The sequence below is a fragment of the Patella vulgata genome, chromosome 1 (genome assembly GCF_932274485.2).
Source record: "Patella vulgata chromosome 1, xgPatVulg1.2, whole genome shotgun sequence".
NCBI classification, from domain to species: Eukaryota; Metazoa; Mollusca; class Gastropoda; family Patellidae; genus Patella; species Patella vulgata.
In genome coordinates this window covers 61,477,608-61,499,010 of record NC_065879.2, presented here as the reverse complement: position 1 = coordinate 61,499,010, position 21,403 = coordinate 61,477,608, and the positions used below count along the sequence as shown (strand labels likewise).

Below are 21,403 nucleotides of genomic sequence, written 5' to 3'. Positions count from 1 at the left end.
TGTGCAGGTCTTTCATTAGGCCTTAAATGTTATGTAAACTATTAATTAGATATTTAGTAACATGACAAGACCATAATCAACTCTCAATGCCATCTGATCACTACGATTTTAGGTAAATTAGGACAGTTCGGCCATTTAATGATTTAATTTAAAGATAGGTTGCCAGTCAACAAAACATATAAGCCCACAGCAGTTAAGTCGTCTGAGCAGTCAACATGGGTTGTCACATATTTTTCTTTTGTCAGTAATGAAAACATTTACAACGTAATATTTTGTCTCATGACCATAACCCTTTCAATGCTAGATGTAAATTCACTGCCTGTGCTAGACCCTTTTTTGAGGAAAAAAGGGAGGTTGGAACTGATGCCAAGCAGTACTTATGGAAGCTTTTATGAAAAATCTTTTTGTCTGTTGGGATGGGCATGAGGTTGGGCTAAGAGGAAAAAATAAAATTTTGGAAATTTGCATAATAATGTAGTCACGTCACGTCATTGCGGCCATTTTGGATTTCTCATTTCTCACGAAAGCTAACACGAAAACAAATTTTTCTCCATGAAATACTTAAAAGATATTGTTTTTTTCACTGGATTTTGATAAAGATATATAAAATGAACAAAATTATCAATAGCAGCGATGAGCAATGCCGTCACGAACACGCGCATCACGTCTTCCGCTGCCATGACCACGTGCGGATTGCAATACCTTGTTTTTACTTTCACTTTCATCCCCAAGTCCCATATCATTATCAATATAGTCAGTCAATAGATTTACACGTTCGGGACTCAGGAATTGCCTACGTCTTTTACGATCCAGCAGGCCAGCATTATTATCAACATCAGAATTATTGTCAGAATCTACTGCAGACACAGGGCTATCGTGTTCACATTGGGATTGTTCATCATGCACGGGAGACATAGCTAGCCATGGGCGGAACATCGCGCAACAAATCACACACTTCATAATACTAATCACTGTCCTGACTACTATCATTATCAAGTAACTGGAAACGAATTATGTGTATCACCCGCCTCGAAATTGTCCACATGTTGGTCAGCAAGACGTCATTAACGACTTCGTCGAGAGTGCATCGTCTACGTTGTCACTATGCACTCCGCCATTTTACGGTTTGCCGCTTTGAAACACGTGGAAATATGTTCTAGTGTATAGAAAATACAATAGATGGCACTTGCAGTTACGGTACTAATTTTAGCGAGGGCTTTACTAAGTACACGGTAATACCGAGTACGCACATTTTACCGACATTTTATAATACCCGGTACTACCGGGTATACGCAGTGAAAGGGTTAAACAGTGTGTATAAATTTATATCAACTTTAGCCTTTAGCTCCTCCACAAGATTTCTCAAGTGATCAAGAGCCATAACTCAGGCAGTAATTATCAGAAATTGTTGAAAATCAATAGGTTTCTTCATCTCATGAACGTAAACACAGTTACTATCGGATAGTAACTTTACCCAGTAGAGTGACCACAAGTGATGAAGGGTCATAACTCTTGCAGTAATTATCGAAAATAGTTGAAAATCAATAGGCTTCTTCGTCTCATGACTGTAAACACTGTGTATAAATTAAAGTCTATCAGACAGTAGCTTTAGCCTCTAGAGCTTCTAGAAAATGTTTCAAAGTGATCAATGGCCATAACTCTGGCAGTAATTATCAGAAATTGTTGCTAATAAATAGGCGTCTTCAAATCATGTGTAAACACTGTGTATAAATTTAAAGTCTATCTGATAGTAACTTTAGCCTCTAGAGTGTCCACAAGATTTTTCAAAGTGATCAAAGGCCATAACTCCGGCAGTAATTATCAGAAATTGTTGAAAATCAATCGACTTCTTCGTCTCATGGCCTTAAACACTGTGTATAAATTTAAAGTCAATCGGATATTAACTTTAGCCTCTAGAGCGTCCACTAGCAATTGAGGACACAGGACTGACAACAGAGGACGGATGGGGGCGACGGCAATATACAACCACATTTCAATGTGGGCGTATAAAAATGGAGAAGAGAGGCTAAGTCTTGGACAACCAGTACAGTGGTTACGATAATAAACAATCAATGCACTTGTCAAAACTACAAACATGGATAACTTTACTCAGAATAAAGTAATTTGAATGAAATTTTCAATCTATTCATTTTGCATTATCTATTTTTGAACTATTATAGCAAGAACAGCCAGCTCTTTATCTAAATCTTACATAATGCTTCTTTAATTACAAATATCTATACAGAAATCTAGTATCTAACTCACATAAACTATACTCACAAATATCTGGCACAAAATATTGTCATAATATATCATTAATTTAAATTTTTCATTTGATTATCTAACCTAAAAGCAGTTGACAAATAATAAGTCATTAATTATAAACAAATGAACCCCTTTTCACTTGTTATTACAGACTTTCACACATCTATACATATTTTCAACTAATCTGCTGCAACAAACAAACTGAATATAGTTTTTAAAATAAAATTAACAAAGGTTAACACTTACTCAAGTTTAAACACTCTTGAAAGCGGAGACTTTGATAATTTTGGTGATTCAGGTTTCCAAACCCAATCCTGGTCTAGAGCAGCCATAATGCTGATATTTGTAATATAATATTATATGTCTGGTAGCAGTTTATTTCTATCAACTTAAATATTACTGATCTAGACTATAAATATCTTATTTATCTCTTCAAATACTTTAAAGGTACTATGCCATATTCCTATAAATAGATCTTTATTGTTACAGTATACTTAGTAATGGGTGTTGCTGTATACTTAGTAATGGGTGTTGCACACAATAATTTGGCCATTCTGACACTAATTAATATATATTTCTATATTTACTTGTGCAACGCTAGGGTGAGAGTTAAATTTTAAAAACTGCTGCTTCAGACTTAATTCTGTTTGGGACAATTCAATTATTGAAAAGTTTGCTCATGAAGCTCTCGGAAGGCATTTGAAGACTGTGGCCAATAATTAATAGTTGCCAACATCTGGCAGTTTAGACAGGAAAGCCGATATGACTTTTGGCAGAGTGCACGGATCCAGATTTGGTAGTGACTGCAATTAATAAAGCATTATAGTTTCTGAATTGCTTCAATAATTGCCATTGAAAAAGTACAATGGAGAAAAAAATTACAAGATGACAATTCAAAGAACCACTGACTTATTTCTGTTCAACTATTTGAATTTGCATATTGGTAGGTTAGAATTTTGGGATTCACTTTGAAAATACAGTTTTGTAAGATATCTCCACACAAAATAGTATCTCCACATATAAACTAGAAATAAGTATTTATTAAGATTAAGAAAATAATGATTTTTTTAGTCCAACAAATTCACTTTTATGAAGGTTAAAAAAAAAAAATACATTTTTTGCCAGGGCTGCTTCAAATCTGTAATTTTATGAAGAAAATTGTTTTACATAGATGAGTCAGTAAAAATTTAACTTTTATTTGCCATATTTCCTTTAAGTTTGTTTATCTTAAAGATTTTGATATAGTTTGAAATTGAAAGGAACTAGGCTACCATCTCTTTCCTGTTAGTGACCTTTACCTTCCTCTATATTAAATACAGGAAATTCAACATATGACTAGTCCACTATATTACACTTAGATGAAGATTTTGGAACAATTAAAACATTAGATAAATCTGCTGCAGTTACCAATATCTGGAAGCAGTTTTATATAAGCATTAAGTTGCTTGTTACTGTATGCAATTGTTCATATCATTCCCTTTATAATTGTATATAAGAAATATGAATAAATACTGTCTAAACCAATACCCAGATAGTCAATGTATTCAGCTTCATACAATAGCTAAATCAGGGATCATCAAGACTATATATTTCCTTATATCTCAGAATATACTTGTGTGGGATCGCTTTGAAATCTTTGACGCTTATGAAAAGGAAGGGGTGACTAAGACATTAAAGCTATTTTGAAAAGTGTACATGTCAGAAGCATGCAAATTCTTTGAAAGTTACCACCCAGTTTTGTAAAATGTTATAGTTTCCGATAGCCAGTGTTGGATCATAATAATCCACAATTTCAGAATTTTGATATTTGAAACTTTGTCACTTTCTTTTACAGGTCAAAAATGGGAAATATTATATTTTTGCTTGAAATTTTGTGATAATTAGCTACTACTACTAGATATTCGATAGAAAATCACAGAGAGCTAAATATTGATAGGGTTTGTACTCCATATGCAATGCATCACACTAATTTTAAAGAAAATCTATTCAAAACTGTTGATTCTATCGCATAAAGAAAATTATTTTCGGCCTCTATTGTGTCAGAGCGCTGAATATCGAAATGCTTCATCTGCCTATAACCCTATGCTGCACACTAAGTTTGACGAAAATCTATTAAAATTTGTAGCCTGTATCACATCAACAATGTTTTCGACAATGTGTGGCAAGCCAGGAATGTTTTTACTTTATAGATCATGGTTTTTGTTTTCGGCCTCTCTTAACCTACTGATGTAAAGTGTTAATAATAATTAGATTAGGGCAGAACATTACCATACATTTTATTTATACTTAACATCTGGCTTTGTTTTAGTAAAGAATGACTTTACCATGTTCAGCTTAAACATGAGTCAGACAGTGTTACAATATTGTAACTTATAAATTATAATAATAACCCTCTTATTACAGCCCTAAAATTTCAAGCAAATATTTACACATTAGGTGCAAATGTCATTAACAATATGGCTGTCAAAAAAGTTTTGTCTTTAAATTCTGTCCTGTATATTTTCCATTTAAACATCATTCCTGCTATATAAGGAACGGGAAAGACTAAAAGCAACTAGTCTCTGGGAATTTATCTCATGTTTCATACACAGAACTGGCAATTCAGATTTTATTCAATAACTTTTGGCATGCTTTCTATTTTATCGATAGATCCTATTCCATGTAACTGATACTGGTAAATGCATCAGTGGTATTCTAGTTTTATAAAATAAATGACATCAGTTATAACTGGCTATTTGTAAAAGATGTCTTAATGCACTTGAGGAATAGAATGGTATTTGACACCTCAACACAAAATTTTAGGTTATTTTGAGAGTAACATACAGTAATTTATTGTCTATGATTATGTGGCAATGTGACAGAGGAGCATCTTGCCTGGTGTTTTTTCTATCAATCCTAGAATTACAAATTCCTACGTGAGGACTGATTAGGCACACTTTCCATGTCAGCCCTGATAAGTAAAGCTTGTGGCATTCTAGGCCAGTGCCAAACACCCAGGAAACTATTTTCTTCTATGAGTCAATTAAACACTGAAAACTCAAATTTATGTGGATTTATAAAATCCAACAAAACAGCAATAAATCTTGTTTTCTTTTCTTGCATCAATAACAATAATTGTTACTCTGTTTTCCACCAGCTGATTCATAGGTTAAGCACAAAGATGGTAAACCTTACACCACATCTAACATGTTGCCAATTTATCCTTGCTTTTAGAGGATTAGATTTCTAGACCTTCACTAAGGTCCTCAATATACGAAGAAGGGGCAATTAACATCACGATCCAGGTCTTTATGACGGTCAAACTACATGTGTAGCTTAACGACACAATATTAAAAGATTAAAATAAAAAGGTTAAAAATATTTAATCTGTATACTCACGTATCATTTTCACAAACATTTGACGCTGATCTTTTTCTATCTAACTTAGTCACACTTTTAGTTCTTTTAAGATTCGAACGAAATCCTTTCTTAGAGAAAAAACTCTGAAATATACAAAAAGATAGCTATGCACCTATGTCTCAACAGCAGTTTATCCAAAATGAAAATGAGGACGTTGACCAAATTGATGATGCTCCTTTATGCTTTCAATAAATCTAAAGGAGGGGGGGGGGGAATAACTTCGAAATAACTGCGAAAATGATGTTTGCGAAACACCCAAAATCAACAGGGTTCATCCTTTTCATGACATCAAATATGAAAGAATTCTATTCAAAACTGTAACCTCTATCTCGTTCACAAAGAAGGGGTAACTATGTACAGAAGGATGCTGAACACTGATTATCGATAGGGTTCGTCCCCTCATGACCCCAATGCACTCCACGAAATTTGAAAACAATTCAGTAAAGTTACCCACAGCAGCAAAGTCGTCTGTGTTGTCACGCCTGTCTGTCTGCAATTGCTTGTGACCACTCTAGAGGCTAAAGTTATCATCCGTTTGATTTAAATGTATACACAGTGGTTATGGTCACGAGAAGAAAACGCTATTGAGGATGCTCTAGAGACTAAAGTTGTAATCCGATTGATTTTAATGTGGGTGTATAAAATCCAATAAAAGATAGGTTGCCAGGCAACGAAACATACGCCCACAGCAGCTATATCGTCCGGGCAGTCAACAAGAGTTGTCGCATATTTTTACTTTTTTCGGTAATGAAACATTTATAATACATTAAAATCTGATTAAGAGTAACAACTCATTAAGTAATTATCAGAAAACAATTAGAATTTGTTTGGTTTTTATAAAGTTTGGGCTCATGCTAACGTTTAGTATACGAAACTTTTACCATCATGGATTTAGCTGTTCAAGTCATAAAGATTCATTGAAAATCAATATACTTGTTCGTCTCAAGACCTTAAACTCTGTGTATCAATCTGAAGTCAATCGGATGATAACTTTAGCCTCTAGAGCGTCACAAGATTTTTCAAAGTGATCAAGGGCCATAACTTTGGCAGTAATTATCCGAAATTGTTGAAAATCAATATGATTCTTCATCTCATGGCCTCAAACACTGTGTATCAATTTAAAGTCAATCGGATATTAACTTTAGCCTCTAGAGCGGCCACAAGATTTTTCAAAGTGATCAAGGGCCATAACTCTGGCAGTAATTATCGGAAATCGCTGAAATTCAATAGGCTTCTTCGTCTCGTGACCTTAAACACTGTGTATAAATTTAAAGTCAATCGGATATTAACTTTGACCTCTAGAGCGTCCACAAGATTTTTTGAAGTGATCAAGGGCCATTACTCAGGCAGTAATTATCGAAAATCACTAAAAATCAATAGGCTTCTTCGTCTCATGACCTTAAACACTGAGTATAAATTTAAAGTCAATCGGATATTAACTTTAGCCTATAGAGCGTCCACAAGTAATTGTGGACGCCGGCCGGCCGGCTGGCCAGCCAGACGGACGGGGGCGACAACAATATAAGACCAAATTTCAATGTGGGTGTATAAAAATGTGACATCTACATTCAGTTGCAATAATTCAGGATGTTACTACTGATATGTGCCAAAATCAAACCCATTCAAGATCTTTGTGATGTAAACACATATTTGATGTTTTATCAAAACCAGATAAAAATTGTGGCTTCTAGAGTGTCCACAGACAAATGTTAATGGACAGACAGGGGTGACAGCATAATATGTCAACATGAAAATATGAGTGTATAAAAATGGTCTTGTTATATATAAAGTACACTAATCTGAGCCAAAAAGAAATATTCAAGAAAATTAAAGAGAAACAGACATGATCTTGAATAGATCTGTTATAGAATATTGACATCTGCATGATATCACTCATCAACAGATGTTACATGTTATTTTTTTATAACATATTGGTGTAGGAATGTGTACATGCATTCTTTACACATAGTTGGCTAATCTTCCTCCCAATTATTCAACCATATTACATTGGATTAACTGTAGGTAAACACCCTTTTATATCTTCTGACAGACAGGCAAAAACAAGAAATAAGTGTGGAACATGGGAATAGGCGTACAAGCCTGACAATGTTTAGGGGGCAAGAATGAAATGCCAGTGGACGCTAAAGGTGCAAAGCGCACCGTTGAGAAATATGGACATTCCCCTCCAATAAATTTTGAATTTATCTGTCCGCCCGAAAAGATCTAATTGCCCAAAAGTTATGGAGGCAGCTGAACACAATTTGATATTTGACAGAATACATTGCGAACCTTGAGCATTCAGTGATTTGAGATGTACTTTTCTGTTTAATTAATCAATAAATAAATTAATGTCAGAGGCACAATGTGTTTCTAGGTTTTACCCTTCACTTAAGATGGATTTTCTAATACTAATTTTCAGACAACATAGTGTGTTAATAAGATTATAAGAGTTACTTCCCTTTGATCTAGATTAACAATTCATTTTTCAAGGTATTTTTTTAAGACAGCCGATCGAGAGTGTTGATAACAAATCGAAAACATGCAAGAAAGTATATTCTAGTGTCTAAAATGCAATTACACTGTGCCAATACAGTACCAACCCTTACACTAGTAGTCCAGCATTGGGTAATCATAAACAGTGGTCCACTACTTGGTCATATAATGCTGTTCTATTAGTCTGGCAGAGTGAATGAAAACAGGCCACATGGTCTGACAAACTTGTTCATTGGCTTTGCTTGATTTGTCCATACCGGCGCATAATGACTGACCACAGTTCAGCAGTATCCACCGTTAAACGGAAGTCAACAAAATTTTGGCTGTGGCGTATGCCGAATGCACCGGCCTAAACATGTCGACGAGATAAAATTCATGTTATATAGGAATGCCATAAAACACAAATTTTAAAGCTAAATTGGAGCTTCATAAAACCAGATGTTCATGTCATTTATTTTTCTCAGTAATATTACTAATAATAATTTTCTGTTTATTTTGCGGTCACTTACTAATAGTTATACTTTCAAGAATACTGTTTTTGCTTAAAACATGTCATGTAACTGGTTTAATATTATAATATTATCTGATGCCATAGGCCTATTGTTTATCAGCTGGGTCACTTGATTTGTTTTCATACGGTGACCTGACCGGCATACGCTGTGGTAAAAAACGGCTCACCTATCGGTGGACAAATCAACCAAGCCCATCCTTATTCAGCTACCTATTGACAAACATGCAGATCCTATTTAAAATAGTGGTCATTGTTCTACTGGATAGTCATATATGAATAGCCTTACAAAATCATTTAAACTCGGAATATCTGTGTAAGCACTAATTCAAAACCCCTTTTCCAAGCCCAACAGCTAAAAGTATAATTGCAAAGAAAGTCACAATAAGATTGTCTGCTTATTTAAAACACTTAGGTTTTTTTGGACCTATTTACTTCAAGATTATTTTTACTTACCGCCAATTTAGACGAGGTGGATGATGGAGTATCCATCATATCTTCTCCGACGAATCCTGTAGAAACTAATGGTGCACTCCCTCGTCTCTCATTTAACCTCTCAAATGATGTATCTGGAAATAGAAACAAAAATACCTCAGTTCATCCATTGTTAAGGCAATGATCAAACTTCAAAATAGTACTCTCTAATCAAGATAGCCACAGCAGCTTTGTTTTTGGGAAAAAAAAAAAAAAAGAAGAAAAGAAAAGATTTTAGGCTCTATTACATTCACAAGTTTTCGGAAAAGGGAGCATAAATCCAGGAAAGAAAAGCCCGGAACTCTCATGACTCTTATGCTTCACAACAAATTTGACAAAAACCTGTTAAAATATATAGCCTCTTTTGCAATCTCAATGTCTTCTGAAAGTGGTGATGGTGGAATCTATCAGGATCATCTATCTTATCAAAACTCTGGCTTCCATCATGCTGACAACCATTACAAGCAGTGTGTACAGGTTTTGGCAAACAATGGGTCATAGTTCTAAAAATATTTATCAGATTTTTTCGAAAAGAAATAGGCATCTTTGTCTAATAGGAAAACAAGTTTCCTGAAAGTTTTAGAAAAATATGATGAAAATTCTTGTGCTGACAAGCATTACAAGCAGTGTGGACAGATTTCTGCAAAAAGGGGACAGAACTCTAGAAATATTAATCTGAATTTGATGAATTGTGTTTAGTGTGCCATCTCTCTCCTCCAGTGTGTTGTATGTTACTATGTTTATATTCTAACTAAATGGTTTACAATTTCTCGTTTAAGAATATAAATCAAATTTAACTCGTTTTGAAATCAGACTAAAATATCTTGAATGAAAAAAGAAATCACCGAAGACAAGTAAAACAAACAACTTTAATACCTGTTCACTTTCAAGATACATATATTTAAACAAACAAAGCTTATTAATATTAGTATGGTAATAAAATACATCAAACAACATCCAGAGCCTATCTATTGTCTCTCTTCCATTTTCTATAATGTTTTATCCAAATATCAATATCTCACATCCAGAATGTATATATCTTTCTTTTTTGCCTTGTTAGATATTCAGGTAAAATAAATAAGTCAAACTATAATCTACTGCACTGTACTCTGAACTATCTAAATAACCAAACACAGGTAATAAAAATACCTGTATTTACACCTATAACAAGATTTACCCGCAGTGTAAGTCTAATCTCAAATGATGACTATATAAACGGGATTACTCAAATCAATTGCCAAACGGAGGGATATATATATATATATGTATGTGTTTGCCATTTTAACAGTATATGTACACCCATTTGTTCCTTTATATTAATATTATGTATATAAAGTACCTTGGGAGAGGGGTTTTACACAGGCTGTTCCCCAATCCCATTCAGACATACTGAATAAAAATAATTTAAAAAAACCAAAAAAAAACCGGTGGGATATATTTTTACACTTTCTATTTATTTGGAAAGTTGTAATGTTTAATCCATCGAGAGAGAGGTTGTACTTCAATCGAAACAAACTACCCGGTAGGTAATTTTGATGGGACCAACTCCTGGTTTACCCAAACTGAAGACATTAAATTATTTTAAAACAGGGATGCTACTTCGCCCGTATATTCCAGACATGTATGCGATTTTCCAACCATCTGACCTGGAATATGCCCAATCGGACATCTAGATTTTGTGAATAATAGCCTGGATTGATTAGGTAATTATGTGATCAACCCTTTTAAGGTATTAAACACCTATCTTAATTGATTAATTACAATTTATCTGCCTTGATTAACTTTCTTAATCTACATGATTTCCGTTATATCTTAATCCAGAAAACAATTTGTGGTTTCTCCTTTGTCAGACATTTTAATCCCCTTTATGTCGGTCAACAAGATTAAAAGTAGTCAAAAATTAGTTAATAAACTTGTAAGTTCATTCAGATCACAATCCTTGTAATTAGTACAACGGTAATTTTGATAATCCTGTAAATATACAAGCTCGATAATTATTCACAACACAATTTTTATCTGTAACCATTTCCCTTTGTAGGAATTGACCATGTGTTCCCAACTGGCATTCCATTTGGCATCACACAATATTTCAAATCAACCTGTCCAATGTCCATATCATTACAATGTATTGGATGTTAAATTTGTAGTAAACAACAATTTTAACACAGGTAAAGTCATGTGTTGATACCAGTAAAAGTGTTATTGTGAAGTCTTAGTGTACAGGAGTCATGTGTTGATACTAGTAAGAGTGTTATTATGAAGTCCTAGTGTACTTGAGTCTCACTTTAGCATGGGTCATGAGTTGATACTAGTACGAGTGTTATCGTGAAGTCCTAAGATTGGACGTAGCAATAGTGAAGTCCTAAAAGTATATTTCTTGTACTATAAGATCAATCCAATCATATATTAAATTCTAACTGAAAATAAAATAATATCACAGACTCACAGCTATCTCAGTTATATATAAATTACCTGTAAATTTCATGTGTTTCTCTATATATTATTTTATGACACTGTAGTGTAACAATTTTTACCAGTGACCTTAATTATAATAAAAGACTATGTATATTGTCTTTCTGTTCAAAGTAATTTATGTAAATGCAAGTCAAGGTGTTTCTGTATCATGACTTAACCTATCATAATTCATGATGTATGTTTATTAATGAGTGTCTATTGCTAACCTTTTGTTTCATATATTACTTACATAACCTGTATGTGTGTAGTGTACATGTTTGTCTACCTTAAACCAAATTCATTCACATTCTATACAAATGTACTCATACAACAAAAATCTGTTATCTAAGTGAATTTCTTAAATTAAACGTGATGACAGGTGTTCTAAATAGCAAGAATATCATGCACAACATGTCACTACTTATTATGTAAACAAGCCAACAGTGAGGTTCATGTGCCCCCCCCCCCCTCCCCTGTCAAGTAACTAGATGACAAACATTTTTTATTGTATATTTATCTTTTTATAAAGCATCAATCTTCTTGCTTATCAGTGCTTAATGTGTGAGCAGAAAATGTTCATTATTCAAGCAGAAATATGTTCCGAATGGTGACAGACGAACAAATGCATTTTAATAGTCATGGAAGGGTTGTTATGATGTACACCAAGTTTCACCATTCTCAATCAATTAGAATTAAAGTTGTCAAGCTTAGCTTCAAAGTTTCGACCAATTAAATTGCTCATCATCGAACTTAGTCAAGGTATTGATGTACCCAAATTATACTCCAAGTTTTATGTAATGAATCTATACATCAAGTTTCACCACTGGAATCAAAAGTTATCATGTCCCAAAACATCGACGCAGAAAATGCTCATTATCGAACTTAGTCAAGGTACTGATGTAATGAAACTATAGGAAATGTGAATTTTCAAACTTAGTCAAACTATTAATGTAATGATATACGCCAAGTTTCACCATTCTCACTCAATTGGAAGCAAAGTTGACAAGCTCCAAAGTCTTGACCAATCAAATTGCATATCACTCTGCTTAACCTGAGCCAAAAATGCTCATTATCGAACTTAGTCAAGGTATTGATGTAATGAAACTATACACCAAGTTTCATCACTCTGACTTAAATAGAAGTAAAGTTATCATGTTCCAAAGCATCAATCGATCAAATTGTGTATCTCTGCTTAGCCCAAGTAGAAACTGTTCATCATCAAACTCAGTCAGCAAGGCATTCACTTTTAAGTGAATGCCTAATCAAGTTTTAAAATTCTTGCTCAATTAGAAGCAGAGTTATTGTGTCCAAAAAAAAAGTGTGACGGACAGACAGACATATGGACCCATTTTCATAGTATTCTGCCTTCTTCGAAAGGCGGGAGGACAAAAAATAAAACCCATCTGTGTCATCTACACAGACAGGTTATTTATCCATGCCAATAATAGTCTACCCGTATAACATAGAATTCCCATCACACTTTATAGTAACATAGTACCAGTCTCTATTGTTAACCTGGACGTTCTCAATTTACCTACATTAGTTTTCTTACACAAGATGTTTTTCAAACTTTATCTAATTCAAAGGTAAGTTAGGATTTTACCTTCATTAATCAACACGAATTCCCCATCTGTTTTAAATCCAGCACTATTTATTCTCTATTGTTTCACTTGAATGTTCAATAAGTATTCAACCTGAAATGTGTTTCCTACCTCTGTAGGTAAATACATAATAATAAACATGAATTTTCTTACCTGTTTACATTGCATGATAACGTAATTCACACTGTGTATTGGGTTGAAAATTGTTTAACCTATGTAGGTACATATAAATTAGTCAAGGTGTCTAAAGTTTTACCTGAGTGTCAAATGTGTAACAAGGTTATATGACACCACACCCACCTGACTATCGACTCACCACAATAGTATTAACCTCTATATTATTAGTAATAGGATTACTATACGCTACAAATAATCAATACTAAATCTAACTATTTATAAACACTCAACCATACATGCTTTAATAAAATGACTGGATGTTCACATAAACAAAAGAAATAATAACCAGTGCATACTACATATTCATACAAAAAGTCAATATTTGTAATCTATGTTATTTATGTTATTCTATTCAACTATCTTTTGTCATTGATACCACATGGCCACCACTTTTTCAACCAGAAATATACAGGCTTATACATTTTAAAACAAAATCTGAAATACAACTTCAATATTTTGAAGGTCACTCAAATTATGAATGAAGACACGTCACAAAAGGGATGGAGTTTTATTTCAACACAATACTTTGGTCATTTTCATTTGTGAATGCGGCAGATGTTACCATTGAAAAATGGGAGTAATAAATCCCAACAGTTCTTCAAGGACCCTCCTAAAACCAACCACAGATTTAACCCTTTTATTTAAGTAAATTCATTGTTTTTCACCCTGGTGACTGGAGTATGTCAGACCATAATGTAATCAATAGACATCAAATTGACCTTCCATCAGGTCAGACTAAGCCACCATGTTCCATGTATTTAATTGAACTATCTAAACCTTAAGAGAAATTCAGATAAATCATGTTTCAACATCCATTGATTTTATCACTATATACATGTATTATTCTACTGAGCAATATTCAACAAATTTAACCCAAAAACAGAGATAGGACAAATAAATTGTTCTCCAAACAAGGGTAAAATATTTGGAGAGTGAGAGAGAGAAATCTGTATTAACGTCCACTCCACTCAACATTAACTAGGTACATATCATATCAATATTTGGATTATTTAGGGTCTTTTTGAAGTACATAAACCAGAGAAAACCCTAAATGTTAGGTAAATTATGCCAAATATATGGTATTCAACAATCGATCGATTCACACCATTTTTTGGTTGTATTTATTTGAATTATCATGATCGTTGACATTGTAGATTCAATAAATTGCTCAAAATTTTCCCACTGCATTCATCTAGAACATACTTGATATGATCAATATGCTAGTGGAAAAACTATGATCAAATCTATCTAGCACTATCATTATGATCCATGCTCAATCAATAGATCCAATCAAGCCTCCCTACCCCTCAGTTATTCTCTCACAACCATATCGATCTAGCAAGCAGTGTCAATACAATCCATACATAAATTGATGAATCCATCGATCCAAACAGCACTCCTCCACCTCTCAGCTATTCTCTCATGATTGTATCGATCTAGAACTATCGATACAATCTATACACGAGTCCACCAACCAATTCATCCAATCAACCCTCCCGTCCTCTAATTGTATCAATCTAGCACTATCAATACCATTGATGCATCATTAACAATTCGATCCAACCAACCCTCCCCCACTTCTTAGTTATTCTCTCATGAGGATATTAATTTAGCACCTTCGATACGATATATCCACGAGTTGATTAACCAATCAATACAATGTAAAATTTATCCACATAGATGTGATTGGCATCATTGGTGTATAAAGGATTTCAGAAATGGGATTTCAAAAGTTATATTTAAAGTACCAGCGGTTGCCAGGCAATATACGCCCGCCCACATTAAGAGATAAATAGAGAACGAGCCATAATCAGGGGCCATAATCCAGAAAGTTATAGTCTGAAATAAACAAATATCGAAAGGGACTGAGATCTTAGGGATATAAAGTTATATTTCAAGTTTCATCAAAATTGGATAAAAATTGTGACCTCTAGAGGGTCCACAACCTTTGTATTACATACTTTTACACAATTTGCACACAAGGAGCCACCATTTGTCGGGCAGTTTCGTTTTGGTTTTCCTCAAATCGAACTCAACTTTCATTATGGTGTAACGGTGATACATTTAAACGGTTTTTAAAAATCAGATAAAAATTGTGACCTCTAGAGCATCCACAAGCTAAAAGACACAATTTTTTTTATACAATCAGGGGCCATAATTCAGAAAGTTACAGTCTGACATCGGAAATCACTGGGCTTTTTCGTCTACGACCTTAAACACTGTATATAAATTTAAAGTCAATCAGTGATCAAGGGCCATAAGGAAATAGTTGAAAATCAATAGGCTCCTTCGTCCCATGACCTTAAATACTGTGTATAAATCTAAAGTCAATCAGATATTAACTTTAGCCTCTAGAGCGTCCACAAGGTATTTCAAAGTGATCAAGGGCCATAACTCTGGCAGTAATTATCGGATATCGTTGAAAATAAATAGGCTTCTTCGTCTCATGACCTTAAACAGTGTCTAACGGATATTAACTTTAGCATTTACATCGTCCACAAACATTTTTCAAAGTGATCAAGGACCATAACTCTGGCAGTAATTATCGGAAATCCATGAAAATCAATAGGCTTTTTCGTCTCATGACCTTAAACACTGTGTATAAATTTGAAGTCAATCGGATATTAACTTTAGCCTCTAATTGTGGACGTGGGATGGACGGCCGAATGGACGGATGAACAGGGGCAACGACAATATTGAAATGTGGTTGTATAAAAAGTGTCCCTTTCAAAAAGAATCAAGTGGATTCAAACATCAAACTGTGTTTGTGTGGTGCGCGAACAAATTAAACACTTGAGCATGAGAAAGCTTAGGAAAAAGGTAGTGACAAGCTTGTCGTGTGTCCAGATTCAGAACTTGTTGTCAACTCCAGATGTTGCCAAGTATCATGGTTTCCGCGTATACTACTGGATGCAGTTGTGGACACGGAGGGGTGGTGAATTAAGCCCAAAAAAGAATTTGAAAAAGATTAACAGATGAATACTATTTAGGACGTGATTGACTAATAAGAAGAAATGGGACAATTCAGGACTGCACAGTAAATTAATGCGCATGTGATTATTTACATTTTTTTTTTTTAAAAGTGTATGTGGACTTCATTTAACGTCAAATAAGAGAGAGAGAGAGAGAGAAATGGGGTTTAACGTCCACTCGACACAAACTAGGTCATTTCGGGACTAACATATGGTTTTTAATTTTATTTACATAATTCGCTTGCGCGTAGGGGTCTTTAGCAGTGGGAGGCAACCGGAGGACCCGGAGAAAACCCACAAGGTTGGAACGTCAAATAAGACATGATAACATCATGAGGTTTATTTAAAAATTTCTGACTAGATATTCTGACTCGCAAGGGTCATGTTTCCATCTGTAAAAATTTTTACAAGGTGAAAGCTCTATATTTCAGGAGTTACATGTATGAGACTCGAAAGGTACATTTGACGGCCATTTTGAATTTATGTAGATTAGGCCCTTTCCCCGCCCCGAAAATCAGAGAACTTTAGTATGTTGTAGAAGATGACCCACGAACACAACAATACCAAGAAACCTTCTGTTGTAATTTGTTCTGGGTCAACTCTTATTCTGACTGGACTAAATCATTTATACCATAAAATAATCAGAGATCAGTCTTATTTCTATTTCTTTACCTTACTTTAAAATATTTTAATATTCTATTGTTTATTTTTTATAGGTCAGAAAAAAATTAGTATCATACAAGCGGTACTCCAAGAAAAAGTTGTTTGGAACACTATATTACAAAGTCATCCAAATATTAAAAATATTTATTTTATTTTTGTTCATGTTTTGTTCTCTTTGTTATCCCTTTATAAAAGATTGGTCTGAAAGCTGAACTAAACAAGTAAACATACTGTGTGTTTATAATTCTTTATTTATTTTCTAGTAACAATAATCCTAGTCATCTATATACACCACATAGTATTAGATAAAATCTCTATTGTCACAGAATTATAATCACATATTGTACTGGATGACCTCTCCAACTGACAGTTTGTGACATTTTCATACCCCAACACAAACAGTATTACAAATTTTCATATTTAAACCATTGTTATAATTGATATAGATATATGAAGAAAATCCACTAAAACTATTAATAGTTGGGTCAGACATTACAGCGGGACAAATTTCATGTTATGGGATGGATTTTTTTTTCTTTTGGTTTTAAAAGGTCCTGTTTTGGTATGCACCTTAATTTGTTAACCTTACAGCTCAAGACTGCATCAACTGCAGTAAGATTTCATGCATAATTTGTGTATCAATTTACCCATGTAGCTCGTTCAGACACTTATATTCAAACTAGTTTTAAATAGCTACATTTTTTAAGACAGGATAATGTTGTGAGCAATTTAACTATTTTGACTTAGTTGGTTGAAGGTTATAATTAATTAGGCATGGGTACATGTCGTCATTTTGCAAGGAAGATAACTGTTCAGACAACCAAGATAAGACAGTTTTTATTAAGAAAACAATTCTCGAAGATGGTTAGATAGCTGGGCTTTTGCCCCACCTGTAAGGATCCCCTATTTAAACCAGTTTACTAGTAACTTGCACATCTGAACAGGCTATGAGTTAGTGCAATTTTAATAATATGTATATAAATTTACCTGTGATATTTGTTGTAGTTGTGGTGATTTTCGTCAAGTCTTTATTAATGATTAAAATCACATTCTTATTATTATTCGTCTCCTCCTGACAACATTTAGACACCGGCCAACACGGACACAAATATTCCATCATATTCATAATTGTTATATATTTCAAAAATATTTCTTTTCAAGCGTTTATATATCTTTTACACCAAGATCAACCAACAGATACATTGATATTTTTTGTTTCTGACAAAAATATTCAAAAAATTTTAAAATTCACTCATCTTTTCACAATTTTCATATTAAAATTGTTATTTTATGGGTATGTATGAATGAAAAAAATTATCCATGCAGAACATCTGATACCACAAAGCTATGAACTGATACCGTACATATTTGATTTCCAAAATCAAAGTTAATTTTGTACATCTAATCATATTCTAATCACTTTAAGTGATGACGTTGTAAGCTAATGCACAGATTTAAAGTTTTGATGATAAAAATCATCACAATTTAATTAGTCAACATTAATCTCACAGTTTCTTTCATTGGATAAGGAAATCACATGTGAGCGTCCATGATTTTTAATTACTGTTGTGTGATAAAATGGAAATAAAATGTGAATTCTTGCTGAGGGGAAAACAAATTCCTGGTACCGTATAAATGTTGACTTTTAAGAAAGTTTAATCACTTTTAAGATTTTCTTGATCTGTTGAAATATAAGATCCACAAATAATCTAAAATGAAGAATCAAATCATTTAAATAAATAGTTTCCTTGCACATATCAATGTCTAGATAATAGATACCCCTTGGTTAAATTCACAGAACAGCTTTAAATTCAACAACATTATGTTCCTTGTCTCATCATTAATATTTATTTCATCTTTTCGACATACCAAGTACACATTTTTTTTTCTTCACAATTTTCTTTGTTCACCATATCGAAAACAATATTGAGGTAAGGCTAGAATTTTGGAATTTCTTAGTGTGTTGTCCAGTTCATTCAATATTTCATCAAGCCAAAAGTGTCTCTGGTAATAATTACAATCGGGTTACTTCTAAACTGGGAAGTTATCAAAAATAAATTTTTAAGACTTACATCAACTAATTAAATTAACAGGTATACAGATAAACAGACATTCGTCTTGGTTTTTATAAAATATATTAATTGCAATCCACTGATTATAAAAAATCCACTGATTAATTAGTGTAAATATTACTGACAAGTCAAATGGAAACGTATCAATCATTAGTCATTTTAATCCCTATTTCCTTTAGCTCATAATTACATCAACGAACATTGATATGACTGGCCCATTTTTTCATCACCACACAATCAGTCACTGTATTGTCTGGTTATGTCTTAATAAGCAGTTAAATTCTATAATCATAATCCCTCATTCTAGAATATTTATGAACAGTAAACATAGATTGGCTAATCCTCGAAGTATGGGGCAAAATCTACACAAAACACGATATCCTAGTGTTCAAAGGTAAATTCTAAAACATGATTTATGATTAGTTAGACAGAGTGTATCGCAAAATATTAAAATCGCAAAAATATTAAGCAATATGTAAAATGAAGACATTCTTGTACCTGTAGTTTATAAAATGGGGTAATGTGATCACCTGTATATTTCACAACTAATTACCAGGTGATATTTGATTAATTACTAATTAGATAATTTACTCCACATGTCTCTCAGTGATCGACATTAGATCTATCATATTTTACATTAAGAAAATAAAAGTATTTTGAAAATTTTATGAGACAATTTTTTTTTCTCAAAGCTCGGTCACAACGCACATCCAATAATCTGGAACTTTTCTAGATTTAAAAGTGTTAAAGACACAAACTTTCTTTGATACAGGATCTATTTTTATGCAAGTTTAACACAATTATTCTTATTCTCAATTTACAGAGCCATCCATTTTGATTATTTTGGGATACATTTCTGGATATATAATTCTTCAACTTTTCTCAGATCTCATCACAATCTTTATTTCTTTAGCAACTGATCCTATATTGTGTTCAATGATCCATTAAATTCAACATGTTTTTCCTGACATCCAATAGAATAAAAATCCACACCGTCATTTATATTCATGATCAAACTGTGATGTTAATCGATATTCCCATTTGACATCCACAATGACAAATAATTGACAACATATTTTAAAACTTTTTATATTATTCAATAACAATTAAATTCATGTCATTTTAATCTCAAACATGTCACACAGGGTTAGAAATGAAACCAAATGAAATGGGGTTTAACATCCTATTTTTCCAAAACAACCCACTAATGAACTTGACAAAATATAAAGCCATCATTTATTCACTAAAGCAAACACTAAAATACATAGAGGATATTTGTCGTTTTAGAGTGAATAACATATTTTATTTCATCGAGAAGCAAGAAAACTTATATTTTCACGAATGCGTAGCATGAGTGAAAATATAAACGTTTTCTTGCTTAGAGATGAAATAAAATATGTTATTCACTCTAAAACGACAAATGTTCTATTTATTTTATGATTTTACAATCATTTTAGGTAAAAACAACATGGACTACTTTGTCCGCTTCTAGCCAGTGGAATAACACTTTTATTTCACTGATAAAACGCGGTATTCCACTACTGATCATAAAATAAAAAGTGTTATAGCCAAATTAAGTTGTGAGATACCTAAATCCACCATGACACAGCATCAATCTGACAAGAGCTTTCACAAATTATAGCTATGAGCCCTAATTTACAAATTTAATGCCTGTCTTAATTAGCCCAGTTGGAGTAGAACAGTAGGGCATTAAACCCCATTTCATTTCATTTCACAAACTTAATGAAAGAACCATTATATGCCTAAACAAAATTTTATCTAAAACTTTGTAACGCAGGTGATTAGAAAGAATATCAACGGACACATTTAGAGAAATATATTTTAAACTCCTTAAAGATGCCTTCCCGCATACACACTGTGTGATTTGATGATTTATTTGGACTAAAATCATATTCAAACTAATTTATCTATCAAATGTTTGCTTCAAATCCCTCTCAAAACCATTTAATTGCAAGAAAAATACCCCATGCCACAAGAATCTATTTTGTCATGTGACTTGATTGAAGGATAATCCATTCCAGCTTGTATTTGTCATTAGTCGCTAGTCACTGTCCATTTACCAAAAATACTGAAGCCTAAGCAAATTCTTGGATCATCCTCTTTAACTTCTTTTTCTGCTGTTTTAATCGCAGAGTATAATGGACATTTAATTCTTGCAATGCTCTCACAAATGTTAGCAATTAGATCAACGCATAAGAAGCATTCCTTGCATCACTCGAGCAGACAGGCTGCCAGTTAGTGACACGCTTACATTATTGTCCTGTGGGTACCCCATGGGTGTTTTTTTTTTTAATGAATCCTGTA

General features: G+C 33.2%; 1 protein-coding gene across 9 annotated transcripts in view; it reads right to left on the bottom strand.

Moving 5' to 3' along the window:
- LOC126831050 (ras GTPase-activating protein nGAP) overlaps nucleotides 1-21,403 on the bottom strand; it is a 152,754-nt gene that overhangs the window by 61,440 nt on the left and 69,911 nt on the right. For 8 of the 9 annotated variants that reach the window (XM_050561658.2, XM_050561665.2, XM_050561683.2 and 5 more), the window contains 2 exons: nucleotides 9,122-9,234; nucleotides 5,644-5,747 (listed from right to left, as the gene is read on the bottom strand). In XM_050561658.2, the coding sequence (XP_050417615.1) occupies nucleotides 5,644-5,747; nucleotides 9,122-9,234 (217 nt within the window). Of the gene's footprint in view, nucleotides 1-2,511; nucleotides 2,648-5,643; nucleotides 5,748-9,121; nucleotides 9,235-21,403 lie in introns of those variants that run through there. The other variant, XM_050561704.2, reaches the window with a different exon arrangement.